This window comes from Sceloporus occidentalis, unplaced genomic scaffold (assembly GCF_023333645.1).
Source record: "Sceloporus occidentalis isolate IW3139 unplaced genomic scaffold, rSceOcc1.0.p SCAF_1, whole genome shotgun sequence".
NCBI classification, from domain to species: Eukaryota; Metazoa; Chordata; class Lepidosauria; order Squamata; family Phrynosomatidae; genus Sceloporus; species Sceloporus occidentalis.
In genome coordinates this window covers 30145649-30172569 of record NW_028316981.1, presented here as the reverse complement: position 1 = coordinate 30172569, position 26921 = coordinate 30145649, and the positions used below count along the sequence as shown (strand labels likewise).

At 40.8% G+C, this 26921-nt stretch overlaps 1 protein-coding gene across 5 annotated transcripts in view; it reads right to left on the bottom strand.

Moving 5' to 3' along the window:
* LOC149321282 (receptor-type tyrosine-protein phosphatase gamma) overlaps positions 1–26921 on the bottom strand; it is a 742038-nt gene that overhangs the window by 51805 nt on the left and 663312 nt on the right. For all 5 annotated transcript variants that reach the window (XM_089518763.1, XM_089518770.1, XM_089518749.1 and 2 more), the window contains 2 exons: positions 15902–15993; positions 1154–1245 (listed from right to left, as the gene is read on the bottom strand). In XM_089518763.1, the coding sequence (XP_089374889.1) occupies positions 1154–1245; positions 15902–15993 (184 nt within the window). The remainder of the gene's footprint in view (positions 1–1153; positions 1246–15901; positions 15994–26921) is intronic.

The window sequence follows — 26921 nt, the reverse complement described above, 5'->3', positions numbered from 1 at the left end:
ACAGTATGTCAATTAATTTGCTTTTCCCTTGTGTGCAATCCTGAGTAAGAAATTATCATTATAATCATCATCTGTTTATTTATATTTCACCTTTCTTCCAATATAGGGACTCAAGGTGGCTAACAACAAATTTAAAACAGTAAAAGTTTTAACTTTAAAAAACAATTAAACAATTTATAAAGTTAAAAGCATCGCACACCAAAAATACTAAAATGTATTGAAAACTATATACAAACCTTGAAAGGCCAACTCTCATCAATTTAAAAAAGCCTGATGACACAAAAATGTTTTTGCCTGCTGTCAAAAAGAGAGCAGGGATGGGGCTATTATGGCCTCTCTATGGAGGAAGTTCCAGAGCACTGAAAAGGCCCTCTCCCTTGTTCCCACTGAACAAGCTGAGAGGGTGGCAGGACAGAGAGAAGGGCCTCTTTGGGTGATCTTAGTGCTCTAATAGGCTCATAAAGGGAGATTAATGTATTTCTAGGAGATCTATATTTTTCAGTCTTTTGAACTTCCAAAATTGTTCATTAACAGACAGTAGCTGGCTGTCCCAATAGCGATTTTCAACACAATTTAAACAAGGACAAGTTTTTTGAGTGGCACTGTTGTGTTGAAATGCATTTTTCTGAAGAAGGTCCAGGCAATAACCCATCAAGTCTTGAAAAATCTTTCAAAAGCAGGTAACAAGGAAATAGTCTGTCTGTAGTGCTACCATCTTTTGTTTTTAGTTGCCCGACATGAGGCAAGTACTTCCAAGGAGATCCAACATCCAAACACACCCCACAGATTTTCATTACACATCCAGCTGCTCACTGTAAGTTGAAAGCAACCTCACCTCTGTTTTTCCCACTTCCTTTGCAGCAGGTCTAGAGACAAAAAGTCAAGATACTTTCATGATGCAGCCTATACTCACTTACCTGAAAGGAAATCTCATTGGTCTCAATGGGTTTTACTTCTGAGTAGGCAGGTGGAGGTGTGGGAAACATCTTCCTATTTCTTGTATCAGGCCCAAGTAATTACAGAATTATGCAAATACAATTTCTCTTTCTGTATCTAAGGCTGCTTTCAACACAGATTTTAAGACCTATAGAGAACATTTTTCTGCTAAAGGCTTCTGAGACAAACTTGAAAATCAAAAGTTTCTAACACATACCTCAAAGTCTTCTGAAAATCCATGCTGGTTGTTGGCATATAGTTCACTGATATGCTTAACAAACTGTTTGACGGGAATGGCTTCCATGTCATCTGCAAAATGAAAAAAAGAAGAAGTTCACCTCTTATTTTCCATCAACAAAACCAGGCATATTCCCTTTAAGATTTGTAATAAAATTTCTAATTACAGTGTGCTAATAATCCTTGCATAAAGATGGTTTAGCTGAAAGATTCTTGGGATGTCTGATGTGGGAGGCAGGCAATTATTTCTTTCTAATGTGCCAGAGATTGGTACCATATTTGTGCCCATAGGTCACAACTGTCTTTCCTGGAAAGTCTTAGCAGACCAGCAGCCAATGGCTTGCAAACTGACACCAGTCCAGGGACTACCACTTTCAGAAGTACTAGTTTAGTTGACATTAGCTAAAGATAACGTGTTCAGATAACACATAACAAAGTGGATGCTACAACTTATAGTGTCTAGCTATTACTTTTGTGGCACTCCAAACATGGATGGATTTCAACTCTCAACTAGCATAGCCAGTGGTGAAGGCTGATGGGAATGTCACCCAACAACATCTGGAGAGTCACATGACTTCATCAAATGCCATGTTCTTGCTGCTTTGCCAAGATCTCATTTTGTTGATGCTAGTGACTGGAAAAGATTATTTCATTGCATTTATTTTTGGAAGAAAGAAAGAAAATTAATTCAGATAGAAAAAACACAATGTCCTTGCACTGGTTGGTGTGAAAAGACTTTAAAAGGGTTGATTTTTGCCATTCTAAAGTACAAATATATTTGTATTGGTTGGGTTTGCTCATGGAGAGACAAAAGAATTGCCCTGTATCTTCATGAGATTACTTTTTGGCATTGGCTGAATCACAGGTGATGTAAATATGAGTAGAATAAATAAATTATATTAGTTTAGTTCTATAGCACCTATATTTACATCTTCAGGTGTAGTTTATTATCACAGAACATTCTGCAAAGCAGTAACAAATTAAAACACACTAGTGAGGACTTGCTCCTTTTGTTCGGTTCTACTGCTTCTAATTTCTAGTGCTAAAATGAACAGACTGCATTAAACCATTATGCTAAGGAATATGAGTAAATGGCCCAACCAACCAAACCCACAGAAATATTCCTGTGGGCTGTGCCCTGTACTTGTATTGAGGGTATGTGAAGGTTTAGTAGGAAATTAATATGACCCATGAAATATCTATATTTATTATTTCTTTGAACACACAACCAAATGTTCTGGTGTTCCATGGGTTCTTCTATCTGGTTGCAAAAGTCTGAATAAAATTATAGGTGGCCTTGAATCATCTTAGGAATACTGAGTGATCTGTAACCAAAGAGCTATTATGTTTCCTCTAAATATCACAATGGAATTCTATTTGCCACCAAAAACTGGAGAAATCTTGAATTTAAACTTAATAACAGACCTTTGCTCTAATATGTATTTATGATTTCTTAATAATATGAGGAAGCATACTATAAAAACGTAATTTAAGGATCTTCTTTCAGTTTTCTAATGGATTTAACATGCTGGGGAAAAATCATGCTTTTCAGTATTTTGGATTGTATGAGTGCCTCACATAGCAAAATTTCTCCTCTTCAGGGTATAATTCTCCTTTACAGACTATCACACTCTTTTCCACATTAAAAGAGCAACCACAGGAAACAAGAGCTAGCCTTCCTCCCTTCTTCATACATTCACATTAAGCTCATCCTGAATGCTAACATCTTTGTGGTGTATGCTAAACAAACAAACAAACAAGAAAACCCCTTAGCTAAATAAAAGGTTGAAAACTAAAGAAACGATTAAAATCCAACTTTGAAGAGCCCTGTGGGATTGACAGTGGAACCTCTGAAATACATGGGGATTAATTTAGACATTATTAAATCAAATCCCATGGATTTCAGTAGGTTGGCTCTAAGTATATTTTAGCTCTAACCTGTTTTAACTGTCATGGCTCAATACTATGGAATTCTGTGATTTCTAGTTTTGCAAGCCTTCTCTCTCAGGGAACTCTGTGCCACCACAAAGTACACATCCCAGGATTCTTTAGGATGGAGCCATGGCAGTTAAAGCAGTGTCATGTCAAACAGCATTATTTCTCCAGTGCAGATGCAGCCTAAGCCTGGATCCAACCTAATGACTATTTCTACTTTGGTACACTTAGGACCACAGACTCCTGTATATGCCCCAGATTTATGTCATGTCAGTTAAGAACGTTCAAGAAAGGACACAAGTTGCTTTCTAATTAAAGAATTAAGTCAAGCTACCCTGCAGAGACAAAGTATGAGTATCTTCCTGGCCCCAACTGTATTCCATCAGCGATGCCCTTCTTTCCCAGTTTGGATTTTCCTCTATCATTTCCCCATTCCCTTCTTGGTCTGGCTCATCTTGGTCTATCTGTTCTGGCTCATCTTGGTCTGTTTCTTCTTCACTGTCCTCTTCATTTCTTGCTACACAACAAAAACACCTTCCATGTAGTGATTTCATTTCCATCAAGTTCCCCATCCTGTCTTATTAATTTGTTCAACAGTGAAAAGATTGATGCTGACATTGAACACCACTTAACATCACAATGAGATGATCACAGCACCACACCCATTTTGGCTAAGCTGCCAGTATACTAAGAAACAGAGTATATGAGCCAAATTATCTGCTGCTTAAATGCTTATCACCTTGAAAACATGGCAACTTCTCAAGAGTCTGAAGAGATAGCTGTTTTAGTCTGTCACAGCATAAAAAAAGAAAACTCTGATAGTGGGAAAAAAGGAATCCAGTACACTTTCAAGACTAACTCATTTATTTCAGCTGGAGCGTTCATGAATACTAATCCACTTCTTCAGATGCACCATACACCTGAAACAAACATATTGCCAGTTCACATTCATTATGCCCTTTCCTCCTTGCCTCTCAAAACTACAGATGTAAGTAATTTTTGGGATTGGATTTCTCTACACAATTACTTCATATAGTCTGCAAATATCAGGAACACTCTATTGTGGAAAAAATGTATATTCAGATGTAAGTAGAGCTTGAGAGTTCCACATTCCAATATGCCACCATTGTTTGAAGATTCCACAATATTCTTTGAAGGCATTTGACCTTCTTTCCTTGCATATTCTACAGAGCTCCTCAGATAAAACATGGCTAACCTAACATATAAGGACAGTGCTTCTTCTAGGTAGCTCTTATCTAATGGCTACTGTTAAGCTTTTTTCTCATTTCAGGATGAATGTGCTTCAGAGACCATAACTCTTTTAGTCTACTGAAGAGATTAATGAAATCCTATAAAGGCTAATTAGGAAACTTAACAGTTGCTCAGTGCATATTCCCATTTGAGCAATTACTTTCTTCCTTGCTTAAAATCAGCCTAGCATTCATTTAGTGTCACAATGGGGGCAAATCCTATCTATTAGTCCCAACATTTAAGAAATAGACATTTTTGTAACACCATTTTATTTATCTCAAATTCGCCCATCCTATCTCAGAGGTGCAAGATGGGTGTCCATACCTCTATATGCCATGTCAACATGCCATTTCAGAGGTCTCTCACCTTAAAAATAACATGGAACAAAATCTGATTTAATCACCTACACATTAAAGACCAAACATGAAAAACTTCACTCATCTTCATGTCCCAAAACACTCCTCAACAGAGCTCTTGCTTCTAGAAACTTCTGGGCCATAGGCTGGAATTTTATTGGTCTACTGTGTTAATGGTTGCCCTTTTTCAGGGTCAGGCAAGCATTGGTGAGGGAAAGGAGATAAAAGTCTGTGTTCTATTGTTGGTCCTGACTATCTGGCTGAAAACTGAATTTACCCATGGTTTGACTGCTCTGGTTGTTATTTGCCATTGGGCCTTATCACACGAGGGGTTTTGCAGCTCAGATCCAGAGTCACTGTGGGTCCAGCCATGCGTAGTCACGTTATAACATGATGTATTATCAGACATGATTGCTTTCTATGGGGGGTCGTTCCGAGGCAGATCCACAGTCAATTTGGAGTGACTCCTCATTTTTGTGAATTCGGTAACAAGAGAATTCACAAAAATTGTTTCCAAGCTCACTTTGATTTCACTTTGAATTGGTCTGGCGTGGATGATCACCCCGATCTCGCCCCCAGTGACCCCCTGTGTCCTGTCCCATCATCCCCTGCCTGCTCCTTCACCCCGATCTTGCCCCCAGTGACCCCCTGAGACCTGTCCCATCATCCCCTGCCTGCTCCTTCACCCCGATCTCGCCCCCAGTGACCCCCTGCGACCTGTCCCATCATCTCCTGCCTGCTCCTTCACCCCAATCTTGCCCCCAGTGACCACCTGTCACCTGTCCCATCATCCCCTGCCTGCGCCTTCACCCCGATCTCACCCCCAGTGACCCCCTGCGACCTGTCCCATCATCCCCTGCCTGCTCCTTCACCCCGATCTCGCCCCCAGTGACCACCTGTCACCTGTCCCATCATCCCTTGCCTGCTCCTTCACCCCGATCTTGCCCCCTCTGGCATCCTGCCACCTGCCCCATCAACCCATGCCTGCTCTCTCACCCTAATCTTGCACCCTCTGTCACCCTGCCACCTGTCCCATCAACCCCTGCCTCCTCCTTCACCCTGATGAAGGATGACAACTAAGGAGGGGACAGGGAAGGATGACAGAGTTCAGAGCTCCACTGAGCATGCACAAGGGTGCCAATTCGAATAATTGAATCCCTCTGGTGTGGTAATACGATGTGCACTCACTCCGCTTTGCCCAAGTAGAGACCACAATTTTGTTCCTCAGGTATAATACATCACGTGAATTGCCTTGGATCAGAAGTGACTCTGCTCCCCCCTCGCTTCGATTTGGAGCTCCTGTTTCACATGTGATAAGGCCCATTGACTTCAACTTGTGGCAAATCCTTGAATAAGAGGTCTCCAAGATCTCCAGTCATCAACTGGCCTTGCTCAGGTCTTGCAAACTCAGGGCTGTGGCTTTCTTGACTGAGTCAACCAACTTGTAGTGTCTTTTCTAATGAATCCTGTCATCTTATGATGTGTCCAAAGTTCATCAGCCTCAGTTTAGTCATCTTCACTTCCAGTGAGAGTTCAGGCTTGACGTGCTCTAATACTCATTTCTTTGTCTTTTTACTAGTCCATGGCATCCACAAAGCTCATAACATTTCAAATGAGTTGATTTTATTCCTAACAGCTTTCTTCACTATCATCGCTGCTAGGATTTTTGGCTAAGATCAAGTGTAGCCTTATTCACTATCCAGAGAAGTCAGGAATACTATGACTGAATGATCTCTACTCTGACTCTGATTAGCCTGTTTCTCCAGTGCTTTACTTCTTTAACGGCCATTCCACCAGTGGCCTTTTGGTTTCTGCCACCCCTGTCAAAGCTGTTACATCAGCATGGTGCACCAACAGGACTCCAACAACAGAATTCAAATATGCATTCTCATTCAGTAGCCTTTTATATAGAAATACTATTTGTATATTTACCTCAGTCTCTAAACAGAGCAGGGCCTGCAAGTCAAGTAAGGCAGATATCAGGGATTGGGCCCTGCTGATGTTTGCAGGTGCCACATCAGCTGTTTGCCAGCAGCAGATGTGTAACGGGCAGGCTGCCATTAGGCAGTGATGAGAAGTGATCTCAGTGCCTTTGGGCTAAGCTGGTGGCTTTGGGGTACCCAGGAAGGGGCTCTTGGCTGTTCATGAAGGGGAGGGATCCGAGAAAGGGTTTCTTCTCCTATTCACTCCCCTGACATCTTTTGTGTCTAAAAATACCTGCTGCCTGGGGCAGTGGGATCTCATGGTGGGCATGTCCTCAGTGTTCCCAGTGGCAAGGATGTAGGGCAGGCTGAGGTGGCACGGGGGAAAGTGAGTCAGCTGTTTGGTGCAGTAGACAGCGGTGGTGGTGGGGATACAGTAGGCCACTGGCGTTTGGTTCCAGGACTCCCTGTGGATACCAACATCCATGGATGCTCCAGTCCCATTAAATACAATGGCATAGTAAAATGGTGTCCCTTATATAAAATGGCAAAATCAAGGTTTGCTTTTTGGAATTTATATTTTTAAAATTATTTTCAACCATGGATGCTTGAATCAGTGGATAAAAATATCCACGTATAGGGAGAGCTGGCTATATTACTATTATTTTATTAGAAATTCACTGGTATCACAATGGATGTCAAAATCAATAAAACAATGATACTATCAAGAAAGACAAAAACATATGCACACAGTCAGGTCCTGAATCTTCTTTCAGACCCTGGTAATATGCACTGTTTTCCCCTCCTGCATTGACTTTGGCTATTATCTGCAACAAATTGCACCTGTCCAGTTATAAGGACCGAACAATAGTACTTTTCAAAAGTAATATAACAATTAGAAACAAATTTATTCTACTGATGTAAAAGTACAGGCTGGGTTCCCTTATCTGAAATGCCTGGGACTAGACGTGTTTTGGATTTTGGAATATCTGTTTTTGCATATATGTACATAAGGTGATATCTTGGAAATGGGATGAAATCTAAACACAAAATTAATTTATGTGTTACATAAACCTTATACACATCACCTGAAGGTAATTTTGTGCAATAATTTAAAATAAAGTTTGTATACAATTAACATTCAGAAAGCTAAGGTGTCACTATCTCAGCCACTCAAGAAAAAAGTTTTGGTTTCTGGAGTATTTCAGATTTTGGAATTATGGATAAGAAAGTACTTTTAAAGAGCATTTTTAGCGGCATTTTAAGAAACAACCTAATGGGAATTCTTCAGATTTTATGCCTTTCTCTGATTATGCCTTTTTAAAGCAATGAAGTAAGTGTCATAAGAAGTTACTGTAACAGATCTGTAACAGGTAATAACAATGGGCCATTTACAAAGTACTATAATAGGAACAAGAATGGATTAGTTTTAAAAAAAAACAACTTTCCAAGCTCTGAAAGAGAATACTCTAACGCAAAATGTACGTGTTTTTTTAAAGAAAAATTTGGAACAGGCTTCCTAACTGTGTTTAGCTGTAAATTAACATGTTTAACAGGTAATATACTTGTTTTTAGGAAATACCTGGATTACAAATAGGCAGTGTAATATGATCAGTGGATTAAAATGAGTCTCAGACAGATGGCCTAAAAGGGCCACCATCGGGCTGCATTGGGGGTGTGGCATTCAGATGATGCACGCCCTGAATGCGGCCAGAAACTGCCCTGGGCACAGCTCATTCCGGAAGAACCAGTCCAAAAAGGAGTGGTAAAATACCACTCCTTTTTGGCACCCGGTTCAGGACAAAGACAGTGGCTTGGATCAGGCGCAGTCCTGGCTCAGACCTTTTGCACCGTCTGCTTCGCCCCATGGTCTCTTCTCAGGTAAAGTAAGTGATTGAATAAAAGCAACCCATTTGGTGTAACTGTCCCATGGCATAATTCCTTAGGACTAAATACCCTAAAGACAGCAGATCCCAGCTGATCTTGGAAGCTAAGCAGGATCAGCCCTGGCTAGTACTTGGATGGGAGTCCGCTAACAAATACCAGGTGCTGTAGGCTATATTTCAGAGGAAGGAACTGGCAAAACCACCTCTGATCATTTCTTGGCTAAGAAAACCCTATGAAATCCCTAGTCCTGGTGCGAACTCTCTGGACAATGTACAGCACTTTCACTATGAATGACATAAGGATGGAGGAGTGATCCCATCCTCCGTGTGATAAACTCCATTCTATCTTTACTTTAAAATGCACTCCTGTTTTCAAAACTACAACGACAATGAGCCCTTGGTATCTACTGGGGTTTGGTCCCAGGACTCCCTGTGGATACCGAAATACATGTATGTCCATATCTCATTATATACAATGGGGGTAGTAAAATGGTGTCACATATTTGAAATGGCAAAATCAAGGTTAGATTAAAAAAATATTTTGAAGCTGTATATGGTGGAATCTGTGGATGAAGAATCCGTGGATATGTAGGGCTGACTATAATAATAACGAAGAAGAGGTGCATACATACATATGCAGGTGTGTTAAAACTATAAAGTTAATTAATTACTGTAAAGAGTAACTTTCCAAACTTTGCTTCAAAAACATCCCTTGGCTTTTACCAGAGTGCATGTGCTTCTCTCCCTCTCTCTTTGGCACACTGATGGGAGCACTAGCAAACCATTCTGTTGTTTTGTGTTAATGCAGATGGAAACTTTATGACTGTCTAATCTATTTTTATGTGTTTTGAAATTGCAAACCTGTATTTTTTGTAAAAAAAATCCTATGATTATCTTGATGAAAAGTTTACAGGGAGACCTCCAAAACAAAGTTGGTTATGAAACAAAGAAAACAAAGCAAGAGAAAGTGTGTATATGTGTGTGTGTGTGTGGACAAGATGCTGGCTCATTTAATATTGTTTAATAGGTCTGCCATGCAGGCACAGTTGTTCTTCTCCCCAGGGATATGATCCCAGATGAGACTTAAACCTTTCTTTTATTTATATTGTGTGTAATAACTGCAGGGGCATCTGACCTAATGATCCTGTCGGTGTCCTCCGTTTCTTTAGTTTGCACAGTAGAGATAGTTATGAATTGTAATTAAGAGTCTGAGCTTCAGGACAGAATGTGCAAAGATTATTACATGCCTATAGGTTATTTAGTTTCATGCTCAATAATGAAGTACATTTCTTCAGCTGAAAGTAAGGCATCTAAATTGTTGGATAATTTCGCACTTGTGGCCTACCGAAATTCTATTATATCATCAAGCATTAGCACCATGTGTTCTGGAGCTGCCAAGGATCTCAAAATGCTTCCACTGAGTTAGTTTTTTAAAAGGAGAAATGCAAAGATGTTTCACGTTTTTTAGATATACATGCTGAAATTGTCTCTACCATGGCTGTATAACTGAGCAAAATTAGGTTCACTCAGCTCACTGAAATAGATGTACAGCTCCACAGGGACAAACCTAACTATCCATTTAAACTACTGCCTAGGGTATCACTAGCAAATAAGGTTATTTTAAAGAACCAGCGTATGTTAAAATGTCATTTATACTTTACTTCCAGAATCAATAAAGCATAGATGATTTTCTCACACTTTCTGGCTGTCTCTAAAGTTCAAAAGAGGTATCATTTCATCACCAGTGCAAGAGAATCAAAGGGAAGATTTTTCCATTTAACCTTTAAAAAGGCTTTGCAGCAAAACGACCGTATAGGAGTTAAAACTGATGGGCAGGCAGGTGCGAAGAGCACTCAGCAAATTGCTGAGGGGAATGAGATTCAAAGTTGTTTCAAGTATGATGGGGAAGACTGCAAAAAGGCACCAGGCAGAAAACAGGGCCATTTTATTAGGCCAAAAAAATGTTGTGTGTGGGCACATGTCTGTTACTCTTTTTATATGTATGCATACTCCTGAGCTCTCAGTTTTAAGGTGTTAGCTCATCATTCATTCTTTCTTTCAATCATTTATAAGCTTCTATCCTGCGTTTCTAATGTTTCCATACCAGTACTTCTGAAGAAGTAGACTCAGTTCCAGAAAGCTCATTTTAAAATAAATCAGATAGTCCCTAGGGAGCTGCTAGATTCTTCTTCCCCTGCTTCACACCCCTCAGGGCATCCCTGAGAAAGAAGACTAAATACCTGACAAAATTACAAATCCCAGAATTCCACAGCCTTGAGCCATAACAATTAAAGCTGTGTTAAACTGCATTAATTTGGCAGTGTAGAGGCAGCAATAGAGTTGGAAGGGAGTCCAGCTCTCTGCAAATGCAAGAATTAAATCACTCCTGAAAGATGGCCATCCAACCAGCTCATACAGGGATTTGTCTCTCTTTTGTAATTTGAATGCCTCGTTTTGAAACCTGCTGGTTTAGATGATGTGCATGGCCAACACAGGAGAGATCTGAGATGAAGTTGTGCTCCAGGACTAGACACCAGAGCAAAATAACCTCTCCAAAGTTGCTCTGGTTAAAGCCAGAAAATGCAAATGATCACACCAGCATGCACACTGTGCACTGCTGTGGAAACAGAGGAAGGGGGCACTGAGCCGCCAGTACCATTGCTGCTCATAATTTTTTTTGCTGCCTGCCTGCAAATAAATCACACATGCTCACAAGTGGTCAGCTGCACCATCAACCCACTACACAATCCGTGAAGTGAAATGATGACCAGCATGAGGTGTCACCAACAATACAATGGATTTAATCATAACATTAACAAACTGGCTGGTTCAACATGGGGGAAGGGGGCATGAGGGCCTCCATGATTCCGATGTGCCAATGTGTCACTGGACACATTGATGTACCGTATGGCCGGTTGATCGTTTGTGTGTTTGAGTGGGTGGTTGCACAGCTGGTTACTTAGGTTGTCAAATGGGCTGGCAGGTGGGCAGGAGGAGAGCGGTGATTGGTGGCTGCTGGCAGTGTGTCTGTGCGCTTGTGTATTTACATTTGTGGTCTAGCAGGAAAAAAGTGGTGCAGCACAGCTTGTACAGGTGAATGCCTTGTTTTGGCAGGTTTATCCTTGCAGACAAAGGATGTTTATGATTAACTTTCTACTGTTCCCAAAAATTATGACGCCTGGTGATAGTGAGGCAATGAACCAATACTTTTGGAAGGCAGATCCATATACTTAGAAAGTGGGATACTCCAGTCATTCTAAAATTTTATCATTCAAACAAAAGGCGGGGGACTGAATTTCAAAAAGTATTGCCCCCAAAGATAACCACCAGCATTCCCTGTGAATAGCGAACTAGCAAATGAGATAAAGGACTAAGCTACAACTTTTCTCCCTGGCGTTCTGCTTTTCTATATGATGAGATTTCTTTACATAGTGAACAATCAAATTTTTAATCCTACATCTGTTGAATTTAGTCAACAATTCTGAGTGGTTCAGCCCTGATTTTGCCAAACAAGACTTGCACTTTTGTTTCATAGATTTTATTCCTGAATATACTACACTTCATATTATCCCATTATCATTTATAATGTAAGGACTCTCGGGCATGTTGAGAATGACACAGTATATCTATTCATGCTGAAAATGAAATTTGCCTTTAACTGTTCAGGTAGTCCTCTCTGATGTAAAACTGATGATCCATTTACCAACTGGAAGTCATTCAAACACAAAGTGATGAAGTTTCTCTCAAAACAGAACAAATTAAACTTTCATCCTATCCTCTTGTCTTGTACTGGTGAATTTTTTTCACTAGGATAACTATCTTTGACAGTATAGCTATCATTAAATATTTGAAGGGATGTCATATACAAGATGGAGCCAGCTTGTTTTCTGCTGCTCTAGAAACTAGAACACATACCAGTAGATTCAAATTCAAAGCAGGGAAATCACTAGGGGTCGACAAGAGGTATAGACCACACCAAGTGACACTTCAGAGGGAGGTGAACATGTGGTGGGGCAGACACTCATTGTCCATCCCAAGATACACAACCCTTCACCAGCCAGAGCACCTCTGCCATCCATTGATGGGGATAAGATTCTGCTGCCACCTGGAAGTCCATCAGGGCCCAGCAGGGCTAGCAAAGGGAAGTGCTGGTGGCAGCAGTGGCAACGAACATGGATTCATCCCCTTCCACAAAAGAAAAGGAGTCTTTCCTGCTCCCATCACCCCCTTTCCCACTCAGCCACCAGCTGTGCCAGACTTGGAAGCAGCAGCAGCCCACTGCCACCAAAGTAGAGATGTCTTGGCTGGAGGAGGGAGGCAGCTGGGTGGGAATGGGATGCCTTATGGAAAGGGGTGTCTTCCATTTGCCTGGGCTGCTGGCCAGGCAGAGAAAGGAGGCAACTCCCTTTCCTGCTTGGCCCGCAGCCCCATCAGGCCCAGAAGGGACTCCAGAGTGGCAGCAGAATACCATCCTCACCATGGCAGAGATGGCCTGGCTGGCCGAGAGGGGAGGCTGGGGTGTGTGCCAGGCAGCCGGGGGTGACAGCATGTCTTACCGCATTGGGGTGAAACCAAACCGAGTAGCACCACTAATTACAAGAAAAGATTCCACCTAAACATTATGAAGGACTCTCTTGTTAAAGGTCTTTAAACAGCGGTTGGATGCTTTAGTTGTGTATTCTTGCATAGCAGGGGGGTTAGACTAGATAGCCCTTGTGAATCCTTCCAAATAAAGATTCTATGATTCTATTCAATGAAAAAAACAACACAGGATAGGAGAGATGAGGCTAGGGCGAAAACGAATTTAAACCAAGGAACACACAGTCCTCCTGATTATTGCTTAACTACAACTCTAATCATAACCAACCATTTTCTATGCTGGCTGTGACAGATGGTAGCTGAAGTTCAACATCATCTGGAAGGCTACAGGCTTCTCACCTCTAATGTAGACAAACACTTTTACAGACATTTCAGTCTTGGCTGTCGTAGGGCAGCCTTCCCCAACCTGAGTCATCCCAAATGCCATAGGCCACATCCCCCCAGTTATAGTCAATTCTGACATGATTGTGCTAACTGGATAGCGCATGTGAAGAAAAGCTGTGTCAGAACCATTTATCTATAAAACTTTTCTGAAGACAATCCTATAAGGCAGATTTAACTGTGATTAGGAATATAGCTAATAGGATCACTCTTGGAAAAGACATATACAACACATTTCAAATTACTTTTCTTTGTATGTCTGCAGAAAAGATCACCTTATAAATGTCATCCCATGAATATCAGGAGTCATGTCAGCTGAGGGGAGTCACAGTTCTACTGAAAGCTTATAGGCCATAAAAAAAAAAATCCTAAAGTTGTCCACTTTTATTTTATACCATATTAGATAATCATATTTAACTTGTGTTCATACCTTGGACATATTCATAGTGTAAAACAGTTCCACTTCTTAAGTTTAAAATAGATTCAGGAACAAAACCAAACAAAAACAGAGGAAACATTGTTCTTAGCAGGGGACCAATAGATCTGCATGCCAGCAATCCCAGGTTCAATTTAACATGAACACAGATTTACAAAGTCCTTCCAAAGACTTAAGAGAAGACTCTGTCTGGGAAAGCCTCCTGCCTGACACCATGGAGAGCAGCTGCCAGTCAGTGAAGCCAGTACTGAGCTACATGGACTGGTGGTCTCAGCTGGCATGTAAGTTGCCTGATACTCAAGTAGGCTTTGGGCTTGGTCAGCTCTATGGGAGACCCTTAGAGCTGATGGCAACATGTGATTTTGACTCGTGTTGTGGAAGTCCACATTTCTCATTGCCATTGTAACTGCAAGGAGAGCGGCAAACGTTGTGCTTTGTGGGTGGATGCACAGTATCTTCCCAAGTTCCTCTTACCAATGAAACATCCTTAATCTCAAACCAGGGGCCTACCTGACTAAAATGATCCAATGCACAAAGAAAGTACAATGAAAGCAATATAACTGTGCTGTGATAACCTTTATAGATTTCCTTCCTAAGAGGTATTTAGGTTTCATTGCCAGAAGGACTAAAAACATGGCAGATCATTGGTTCTCAATCTTGGGACCTCAACTTATTTGGAAATTCAGCAACCCAAATATTTTTTCACTGGCTATACTGGCTAAGCCATCTACAACTTGAAATACAAAAAGTCTGGAGCACCACACATCTCAGCTTCTGCAAGACAGAATACCAAATTTTTCACATTTACTTCTGAGAACCGTCCCATATAGAATTACACCATACTATGGAATTAACAATATTGACAATTATAATACAGTTGATGAGTAGTTTTAGTTTCTAAAATCAAACCAAGTCTACTCTGCTAGAGACTAAGCATGTTTAAGTGTGTGTATGTGTTTTCAAGCCACCAGTCAACTTATGGTGACCCCATGAATTTCATAGCATTTTCTTAGGCAAGGAATACTCAAGAGGTGGTTTGCCTGTTCTTTCCTCTAAAATGTAGCCTACAGCACTAGGTATTCATTGGTGGTCTTCCACCCAAGGACTAACCAGGGATGGCTCTGCTTACTTTCCAAGATCAGATGGGACCTGGTGTCTTCTGTTTACTCAAAAAGTAAGTCCCACAAAGTCTGATGGATTTTATTCTTCCTCAGTAAGCGTATTTAACAGTTGCATTCCAAACTGAAGCAACTTCATTACCTCAAATAAAGTCAGAACACTTGCTTATACCAAGATCTTTTTTGGGCATCAAGGGTTTTTTAAAGGGCTTTGCTATAGAAAACTATCACATAAATAGCAAAGAATGCACTTCTATTTTAGACAGGTCACAGTATGATAAACCTACACTGAAGTTCCATCAAGCTTAATAGTACTTTTGAGTAAATATGCATGGAATTTTGCCTCACACTTCCATTTCTTAGTTGCAGGCTAGTGAAGATCTAGTCTTCAAGTTGTTGTGAACAAGAAGAAGGGTTATGGACTATTTAGTGGCAAGGCAATGAATCTCAGAAAATAGGAGGCATATAAGACAAGTGGAAACTTGAGGGAGATAGAAATGTTAGTGGAGTGCAACAGAGTCTTGTGGCATCTTAAAGATGAAAAAGTTTTATTGTTCATGTGCTTAGTGGACTGCTGTCTTTAAGATGTGTGAGAGTTCCCTTTGTGAATCCATCAAACTTATCTGTCTCATCCAGACACAAATAAAATTGTAGTTCTCTCTCTCTCTCACCACACTAACACATCATTTTAAAATGAAAGACAACTATTATTGCAAAATGCAGGATACTTGTGGGCAACAGTTGACATATTGACACAGGACATATAGTAAAAATTACAGTTTTGCACATGAATTCTGATTTTTGCCTCTGGATCAATTAAGTTAAGAGGCTGGGCCTTTCTTACCTGGAATGGGAATAATGGGAATGGTTTCGTTTGGCACCACTCGAGGTGAACTGCTGTCTTCCACGTAGAAGTGAGCTGTCTGGAAACATTTTCTGTGAATGGAAGAGAAATGTCATCAGTTCTTTCAGGGCTCTTGTGATAGTTATTGTCCATTTTGAATTTACTTACCAAACAAGGAATAGTATGTGCTTTCTCTCCCCACAACCACACATAAAGATATATGAATACCTTTGTGATGCCAGTGACCCTCAACTGGATACTAACATGTACTGCGACCTCGCACAACAAAAACAAGCAACTCATTTAGTGTTATTTCTTATCTGGTATTAAACACATTGTTTTTATCTGTCCTTAAACACACAGTTCTTAAATACACAATTGTTCAGGAAGTTCAGCTGCTGAAACTTGTGACCAACTCTAGTGCAGACTTGCAAAGTAAACAGTGAGTGTCAATTATTCCTCCTCAAAAACAGCAACTTTTCTCCAGAGAGAATTAAAACAGCAACCCCAACTGGATGTGTTCCATCTTGAGTAGAAGCACATTGCTTAATGCCAGGTTAAAGAATGGACTGCGACGACAGAAGAATACACACAGCTGGCATGCTACTTCCCCTCCGGAAAGTTACAGCCTCAACAAGAAACAACTTTGCCTCATTGAACTCCTTGCTGATGTGCAATCCCTTCCCCAGACTCCTCCTCCTGCAAAACCAGCAGAATCACAGATGTTCCTAAGTAGAGTGTCAGTAGATGATGTCAACTCAGCTCCATTCCCAAAAAGGGATTCCAGAAAGGCCAGAGAATAAATGGAAACAGCCCACCGGTGCTTCAAATGCACCTGCATCTAAGAACTTCAATTTGCTTCACTAGCACTTTGGAATCTGATTTATTATTATTATTATTATTATTATTATTATTATTATTATTATTTTACCTGTACTTAATGCAAAGGAGAGAGCACAAGCTGGTCATCACAGAGAAGGCACTGAGGAGGAGAGCATCCAGAGATCCAGTGAGCCTCTGCATGGTGATGCTAAGCAAGGCAGGGTTTTCCAAGAGCAGCAGAAGCCCAAGCCGCGTCACTGGCTCACTGCTGCCTTAATGAGCTGCTTGAGGCTGGAATTGAATATTTAATGAGCCTTGCTCAGCATGAGCTGCTATTGTGACCAGAGAAGGGGCTGCGCTCAGCTGTCAGGAGCTCTTAACAATAGCCTGGATGGAGCAGCCAGTTCTGTCTCCTTGCCTCCTTACTTAATGAACTGCTGCTCCTCAACACCTGTGCAGAGCCTTTCACGAGGTTCATGCTCCCTGACACATGCACGTGCGAGGGGCTGCCTCAGTGTGTAAGGGTAGCACCACTGGAAGCTCTCACACACTTTTTCTGTGCCACCCAGTATGGCATCAGGAATTTGGGCCAAGCAGAAAAGCCCACACCATCCTGTTCATTTTGCTGACTCTGTCAAAGCAATTTGTCCTGCCATTGTTTCCAGCCTAGAGAGACATAGGAGAGGGCTTTCCGGAAAGGGGAGGGAGAGGGAGGGGGGAAGGCAGTGCAACTCACACAACTTGCATAGGCCAAACAACACTATTTGAAAGAGTCAAGCAAGCAGGTCCTCCTCAATTTAGAGGGTGGGTTTGGGAGGACTGTATAGACACCAGGGTTAGTGTCTGTCAGGCCAGCATGTTAATAATAATAATAATTAGATGGCATGAGAGAGCTCCATCCTTTGGAACTTGACAACTCCAGTAGTGGAATGTCTTATAGGCAGAGCTTGAAATTTTTACTTTTTTGGACTACAAGTCCCAGTGACCATGCTGGCTAGGGGAATCTTGAAATTATAGTCCCGATAAGTATCTTTTCCAATGTCTGGTCATTCAGATGAGCAGGTACAGATCTCCTTACACGCAACTGTATGCATGCAGCACAATTCTCACGGGGAGGATCTGTGGGAGAACTAGAGATAATCCACAAAACTCCTTATTGCTGTCTGTACCCTTCCAGTTTATGGGGACCCTATCATGAGATTTTCTCAGTAAGTTTCTTCAGAGGGGTTTTTCCATTGCCATCTTCTAAGACTGAGAGAGTATGACTTGCCCAAGATCACCCAGTGGATTTCCATGGCCCATCTGAAATTTGAACCTTGGTCCTAGACCAATGCTCAAACCACACCACCACACTGTTCCCTGGTATTCTATATTTTTCCATCTCATATATATATAAATGTAGAAGATAGACAGACAGACAGATATAGATATATATTCCTCATGAAGGAGGAATTGCTGCACTCCATCTCACCTGCTCACTCATCCATTTACCCCTCCTGTTCCTAACATTATGTGCAAGAAAAGCAGCAGCTGTTTCATAGCTCTTTCCATCTCCAAACCAATTTGGGATGATGAGCCAAAAAGTGTGCAGTCAACTCACAAATCTACAGAGCATCAATGAGGGCTCTCTGAAAAGTGAGTATTTAACTCACACAGAAGTGATGGATGGGGAGAGAGGCCCCAGAGTTTTCTCCCTTGCAAGATCAGAAGTGGGGAAAGTATATGCCATGGGCCACATGCATACCTCACACCCTACTTTTGTGGTCTTTGAAGCCCCCTACCACTCAAGCCCCTGAACCGCCCAGATTTTTTTAAATCAAGCATGCACTTTTATACATATGCACCCTATCTATAAAAGTCCACCAAGTCTTAACTAACTTCAAATCATGTCTCAGCTAACAAACTTCCCAGATTTTTAAAGTAAACGTTGGCAAGTTTTTTGAGTGAAAATTTCCCAAGCATCATACCAAAAGCCCCCAAATTCGTAGAAACATGCAAACCCCTGCATCCTTGAATTTGTCCTCAAAACCCTGTACCACCTCTCTAAATTTTTCCCATCTGTTTCTGCTCCAAAATGGTGATATCCCATTGCTATTTTGGAGGAGGAGAAGAGTGAGACAGCATGGTGTAGTAGTTTGAGTGTTGGACTATGCCTAGGGTTCAAATCCCAGCTCAGCTATGGAAATCCACTGGGTGACCTTGAGCAAGTCACACTCTATCAATCTCAGATGATGACCATGGCAAACCCCTCTGAACAAAACATGCCAAGAAAGCCCCATGATAGCGTCACCATAAGTCAGAAACGACTTGAAGGCACACAACAACAACAGAAGGAAATTTAATGGCTCACTTATACGTCATTAAGGGGCATCTATCCACTGCATAATTTTGTTGATTTCATGATGCTCGGAGGCACCTCTGGACAGGACATGTATGAAGAGGGCCTTATTAGTGGCTGTTCCCAGACACTGGAACTCCCTTCCAAGGGAGATTAGGCTGGTCTCCTCTCCCTGGTGTCCTCCTGCTGACAGGCAAAAACTACCTTTGTTCAGACAGAGTCTGAGCACATCTACATTGTCGAAATAATGCAGTATGATACCATTTTAAGTGCTCTAGCTCCATCCTATGGAATCCTGGGATTTGTAGTTGTACAGGGCATTTAGCCTTGCCTTTATTGTTGCCGTGGGCCTTCAAGTCATTTCTGATTTATGGCAATCCTAAAATAATCCTATCATGAGGTTTTATTGGCAAGATTTGTTCAGCGGAGGTTTGCCATTGGCTCCCCCTGAGACTGACAGCATGTGACTTGCCCATGGCCACCCAGTGGCTTTCATGGCTGAGCTGGGAATCAAACCCTGGTCTCCAGAGTCAAAGTACAACACTCAAAGCGCTACACCATGCTGGTTCACAAAAGTACAAATCCTAGGATTCTGTAGCATGGAGCCGTGGCAGATAAAGTGATATCAAACTGTATCATTTCTACAGTGTAGATGCACCCTTGCTGAGAAGCAACCGATTGCTGAGGAAGTAGCATTTAACTATGTGCTAGATTTTTCTTTATTTGATGTTCATCATCTTTTATCAATTTTAAGTTGTGTTCAATTGTGTTTAACACATAAGCTTCTCTTCCGTATTAACAATGTTTTATGATTCTTACTATGAACCACCTTGGGTCCTATTTTTAAGGAAAAGGCAGTATATTAAACCAAATGAATAGTCAAAGGTCAGTGGAGCTGTTATGCAAATACATCTAGCCTTGAGGCATCCACCCACACATTTTATCCTGCCTTGCCTCAAAGGAGTTTAGGGGAAACGAATGTGGGGGTTACTCTATTTTTTCCCTCCTTAACCACAGATGTAGGAGATTGTGGGTGAGCTTTTTATCATGGTTGTGTCAGGATTTGAACTCAGAGTTATCCAAGTTCAAGTCCCACACTCCATTCAAAGACAGCACAGAGACCTTCAGGGCTGTTATAATAGGGCCATCTGGCACCCCCAATTGCTGTGCACTTATGGCACTTTATAAATAATGAAAAAAATGGCAGCTAAATTCATAGAATGACTGAAACAATATGCAGCCACCAAAGATCACATTTCACAGCATGGTTTTATTCAAAGCAGACAGCTATTGCTTCCAGGCAGACTATCTTTTTAATGAATGTACTTTTTTTTCCAACTGATGTTCAGGACTGAACTAATGTTTGGGCGTCCAAGGTATGCGATGCATAACGAAATATTCCTACACAATTAGTTTGTCTCATCCCTGAATAGCTTGGCTGATCCTCCCTTCAATTCTTTACTTAAGAGCGACATAATTTCTACTTGGGCTGCCTTTATTTTGGACTGTGAACTCTCAGAAGGCACAAAGAGGAATAAATCAGTCACAGTAAGGGGAAAGGCTATGAATATGGATCAGGTAGAACGTCTGTGCATTTGATACAGTCAGGATTTTCTCCTTTGAGTGAAATATGCAGAAAATCCATGGAGGATGACTTCTGATAGTATGTTATTCATTTTGTATTTCAGATTTTCTTTATAAAAGAACAATGAAAAACAGGGGGGAAAAATCATCATGCCACACTTAGTTACTATCCCCAGAGCATTCTATATAAAACTCATTCAATTTAACAGTAACAAAATTAGTCTGATAAAGTACTTTATGTGTTTATAGTGAACAAAGTACAGTTCATTTTGGGGTCCAATATAATTAAGAAAAGGCTGAAAATCCCATGACTAGAGTGTAACAAAAATATTAATTCGGGTGCCCTTTAAATACTGAAATGTCTTTCTTCCAGTCACTTTGGTGTTTATTTAAAACCAGTCTTTTGGCATTAGTTATTTGTATACCAAAATAGGGAGTATGGAAAATTGGATCCTGATCTCCACACCAAAGTCTCTGTGAATACTCATGTATATGAAAGGGGGGTGCATGAAGTAGTGATGGACTACTTTTAAATACATACAGAACCTGAGGACTTTCCCACAAACATGTTTCCCACCATACTGAAATAATTGTTTATTACAATCTAATTAATTTAATTTATATATTCCTTGCAATCTCCAGATCCAGTAGAAGAAACAAAATGGTGATACCAGGTTCTTAAGAATGAGTGTTTAACCCAGTTTCATAATGTCACTTGGTTATACTGTACTATTGGATTTCCATGTACAAATATGTAAGGACTGGATCATCCCACTGCCTCACAATGTTGCCTGGTTAACTAACCAGGGTTGGGCAATCCCAAGGGCTCATCATACGTTCTCACAAAAACTGGAACCCTCTGTTCATGTGCCTGGGAGCATGTCACACTAAAACAAATGTGATTCATTAAAAAAAACAGGCCTAGGGTGGTGATGCATGTAAAATAAATACCTCCTGCAAGCACCATTTCTTTTCCTTCAACAAATGCATTTCCCCTCTGTGTGGGCAGATCAGAATGCATGCACATACTTATGTACTTCCTTACAGCATGCCACAACAGCAAATGAGTTCCTAAGAACACAGAGAACTGAGATTTAAAATATTAAAAAAGCTGGGAATTGTTGGGTGAAAATTGTCTAGAAGAGGCTTGATTGTATTCATTTGTATAACATGGATTAAGCATATTCAGTCAGCTCTGTCAATGTGTTTCAATGATGAACACATCCCCACATGGAAAGGAGATTTCAAAGGGTGGCTAAAAATTGTAACACTGAACATACAGTGTTTCCAATCCACCATTTAACTAGTAAATCATGGCCACCAAAATGCAAGTATGGCTGTGATCCATGAGAAATGGCAAAGATGCTTTTGTTCTGTAGAACAAAACTGGTGGCTTCCTTTTTGCAAGTAGTATAATAAACATTGAATGTTGGACTATGACTCTTGAGACCAGAGTTCGATTCCACACTCGGCAATGAAACCCACTGGGTGACCTTAAGCAAGTCACATGCTTTCAGCCTCAGGGGAAGGCAATGGCAAACCTCTGAACAAATGGCAAGAAAACATCATGACAGGTTTGTCTTAGGGTTGCCATTAATCGGAAATGACAAGAAAGGCATAAAACAATAACAGCAGCAGCAAGAACAACAACAACAAATCAGGTAAAAAGCATGGGATAAAGAAAAGGGATAGTTTAACATATGGGAAGTGTTTTTCAAAGCAGCTACTCTCTCATACGTCATATGTTCTGTTCCGATAATGTTCAACCAAAATTTAATTGCAAATAGTATAGGGTAAGCTTAATAACATAAGAAAATTCAGAATAGATCAGGCCAAAAGCCTATCTAGCCCAGTATGAGTTCTCACTATAAGTTCTGGCCAACCAGAAGCATCTAGGGACCACACAAGCAGGAGCTGGAACCAACAGTCCTGATCTCTAGGTATACACGGGGCAGGCATATAGCTTCTGATCCTGAAGTAATATACATCCATCATGACAAGTATCCATTATACCATTATCCTCCATGTATCTGTCTAATTTTATTTATTTTAGATAGATGTTTATTTTTATTTTTTTTAAAAAAAACTTTTGTAATAGTACATTTCTAGTGAAACTTTTATTTTAAATTTTGTAACCCAGCTTGGGTCTCCTGGCAGGGGTAATGCAGGATATAAAGTGAATAAACAAACAAACAAACAAACAAACAATAAACAAATTCTCAGCATAAGAGGAAGGCAATGGCAAACCTCCTCTGACTAAATCTTGCCATGTGGTAGCAGTGTCACAGAAGGCACACAACAATAAATGTTCTGAGATACATTTGGGAGTGGAATTTTTCTAAGCATGCTCACTTGTCTTCCACTCCTAAATTCATTATGAGTTTCTTCCCCTGACCATGTTTCCCAGATGCCATGCCTCAAGACACATTTGATACCTATCTTTTTTCATTCTCCCTCCTAAATGTGACTTCTTTTGCTGTGGTGGTAAGTTAGTAAGGAAAGGCTTCCACAGCAGTTCAATCTACTGTATACTCTGACCTCTCCCCTTCTGCATCCACTTAGCCTGGTCCTTTGGGCTAGCAGCCTGGATAGAGATGGCATTTTTCTGGAACAGTGAGCAGCTCCAGAATTAGTACCTGCTGATGATCACAGTGCCATAGAATACAAGGACATTTTTAAAGTGATGGAGTTTGACACACACACACACACACACACCCACACACACCCATGGGAAGGTGGCTGGTCTAAATTCATATTTGCTTGCTTTTCTGGGAGCCAGAGTAAACCATGGGAATGTGAAATTTGCATGTTGTTGTCATTGTGTGCCTTCAAGTCATTTCCAACGCGTGGCAACCCTATCCTGAGGTTTTCTTAGTAAGTTTCTTCAGAGGGGGTTTGCTATTGCCATCCTCTGACAGAGTGACTTGACCAAGGTCACCCAGTGGGTTTATATGGCCAAGCCAGGATCTGAACCATGTTCTCCAGGGTCATAGTCCAATGCTCAAACCATTATACTACTTCTGAAAAACAATACACAAAATAAACACGGCACAGCAAACACAAAATTAGTATTTGAAAGGGTTGGCATGCATGTCAATAATGCAATGTACAGAACACACAAGTTTCTAATTTAGCATATTTAGCATTGGGGTGGGACTTAGTTCAGGTTTCTCCATTTCTGATCAGGTGGCAGTTATTGCCATAATGTTTTAAAACTTCTAAGATGGCAGACACTAATGTTATGATATTAAATCTACATTTTTTACAGTTATTTAATAATCCACAAAGACACATTTGCAGGGCACCAGGCTGAGGAAGGCTGTTTCCAAACATATACAGTAAATTAATCCAAATAAAATGAAATACTTTTAGTAGTGAAAGAAAGAGATCCACAATCTCATAGCTGAAATGGCATTCTTCATTCTAATTCCAGAACAATCCAGACAACCTACACATTTTCTGCAAATCACTGAGAACTCTGTTGCCTTTGAAAGAAACCAGTGTGTTCGCTGGGGCAGACCCATCATTCTCTCACCACCACCTCCCCAAACTCCATATGAGTTGTTTTTGTGGCTGGCTTTCCCTAGGGAACAATAATTTTATGAGATCTCAGAAATCAGGCAGGCCATTGTGCATACAGTCAATAAGAAAAGAGGGATTATACTTTGAAACTCAAGCTCCACAGAAGAGCAATGGAATGAATGCACAGAATTCTGAAAGTACCTGCAGGGCAGAGGATTTAGCTAGAAAAATCTTCCCCACCTTCAATATACCTTTGTGACAAGCGAAATAAAGGTAAAATGTGCGTGTGTCTAAGTGCCTTCAAGTCGTCTGTCAACTTACAGAGACCCCATGAATTTCACAAGGTTTTCTTAGACAAGGAATACTCAGAAGTAGTTTTGCCAGTTTTTTCCTCTGAAACGTAGCCTAGAGTACTTGGTATTTGTTGGTCTCCCGTCCAACCTAGGAGATTATCATATCGGCAAAAAGACAGGAGCACAGTGGCATGCTCTCGTTAATATCACATGAAACACTATGATTATCACACAATGTCACAATTATCCCATGAATAAAGAGGAATTCTATTGTTTTTTGGGCTATGTGGCCATGTTCTAGCAGAGTTTCTTCCTGATGTTTCACCAGCATCTGTGGCTGGCATCTTCAGAGAATGTTTGCCTGGAAAGGACTTGGCTATATATATTGTGTGACCTGGAAAGGCAGGAGTGATTTGCATGTATATTGTTTGTTGCTAATGGCAGTCCTCAGGGTGTGAGGGTTTGCACAAGAGGATTAATGTCTGCTTGATTAGTGCTCATTGTCTGCTGGGAAACCCTGACCCTGGGAAATTTCTCATTTGTTGAGTCTTTATCTTGCTATCTTTCAGGACTGGTAGGTCACACAGTATATATAGCCAAGTCCTTTCCAGGCAAACATTCTCTGAAGATGCCAGCCACAGATGCTGGTGAAACATCTGGAAGAAACTCTGCTAGAACATGGCCACATAGCCCGAAAAACCCACAAAAAACTATGGATGCCAACCATGAAAGCCGTTGACTACACATAGGAATTCTATCACTGCTTTTTATTCCGGGGATTTTCCATGAATAAAAAGCGGCTTCAGAATTCCTCTTTATTCATGGGATAATTGTGGAATAATCATGATGTCACACAACATCGTGTGATAATCATAGTGTTATCGCGCGATATTGATGAGAACATACCACTATGTTCCCGTCTTTTTTGCTGATGTGATAATCTCTCTAAACATAGCTGACCTTGCTTAGCTTCCAAGATCAGATGAGATCTGATGTCTTTAGGATATTTAGGCCACACAGAAGTAAAACACTGCCAAGAAAATGAAATGAAACGAAATGAAACAGAATAGGTAACCTAATCAGGTATACTTTTTGAGGTTTGCTTGCAACACATAGGAACCAACCAGATTATTTAGGAGCCAGCATAAAAAAACAGAGGGAGAAAAAGAGCGAGAGAGATCTTATTTTTGTTTATATGGTCTCTAACTCCTTTACTTGCTCCTCTAGGAGAGCTTTAATTGTTGCTGCTGCTGCTGCTGTTAGCATTAGTGCTTTTATCCTGTCCTTTCACGAAAAATAAGGACTCAATGCAGCTAATATCATGCTGAGCAGGGGCTGTGTTTTCTCTTATTAGTGTGTTTTTAAAACCGTCTTTAAAAAAATTGTCTATGGTATTCGTTTCATGTTTCAAATGTATTTATTTTATTTTATTTGATCATAAGGTACCTTGAGTTCCTTTCTTAGAAAAAAGGTGCGACAAAAATCAAATCAATAATCAGTAAAATTATGTGGGGGATGAGAATCATACTAATGAAGAAAACATTTAAAAGTCCACACCGAAAAGATGCATATGGATACCCTTCATGAAGTAGTGAGTGCAGGAACTGACTGCAGTTCGAAAGGAAGAACATTCCAAAAAGTGGAAGCAACACAGGGCAAGGGCTAAGCCCTCCATGGAAACCATACCTTCAGTGGGCACTACTATCAGAGAGTAGCTGCTGAATTAAGCAGCAAAATTAAAGGCAAAAGGTGGTTAGTTCCCTCACACTGGTAGGGATACACATGGAAGAAAGGGTCTGACAGCTGCAATTCAGCAGAACCAGCTTTTTTCAATGAGTAACTACTAGATATCTAAACCATGCTGCACATCGGATAATAATCCCTCTTGTAGGATTTCTTACATATTATCCCTGTTGAGGAAGAACATTACATCAGAGATTTGCTGGATCAGACCTAAGTCCCATCTACCCCATGATCCAGCTTCCTATAATGTCTAAACAGATGCCCAGCATCAGGGAACCACACTCCATTTGTTGTCTTCTCCCACCAACAACCAGCACTCAGTAACATTGAACACAGATGTTCTGTTTAATTATCATGACTCAGAGCTGCTGTTCTCTTTTGAGCTGACTTGATGCCCCTTTAAAGGCATCTAGTGACCACCACCATTTCTTCTAGCAGTGAATCCACCAGTTCATAATAGGCTGGATCAAGGATGAACAGAAATGCTTTTCCAGACATCTGGGTGTGCCCCTTACTACACTATAGCACATTCCAGTTCACAAAGGTATCCTGCCCCTCTTCTAGAATCTCCATAGGGCTGGATGGGCTGCCATGGGAAGGAGAGGAATGGCAAGGTCTACTTTTGTGCCTACATCTGGATCCAATATTTTATATTGGATGAAGAAGCCCATGCATTTGCCAGTCCTGATTCTACTGCTGTTTCATTTCAGTGGGTACT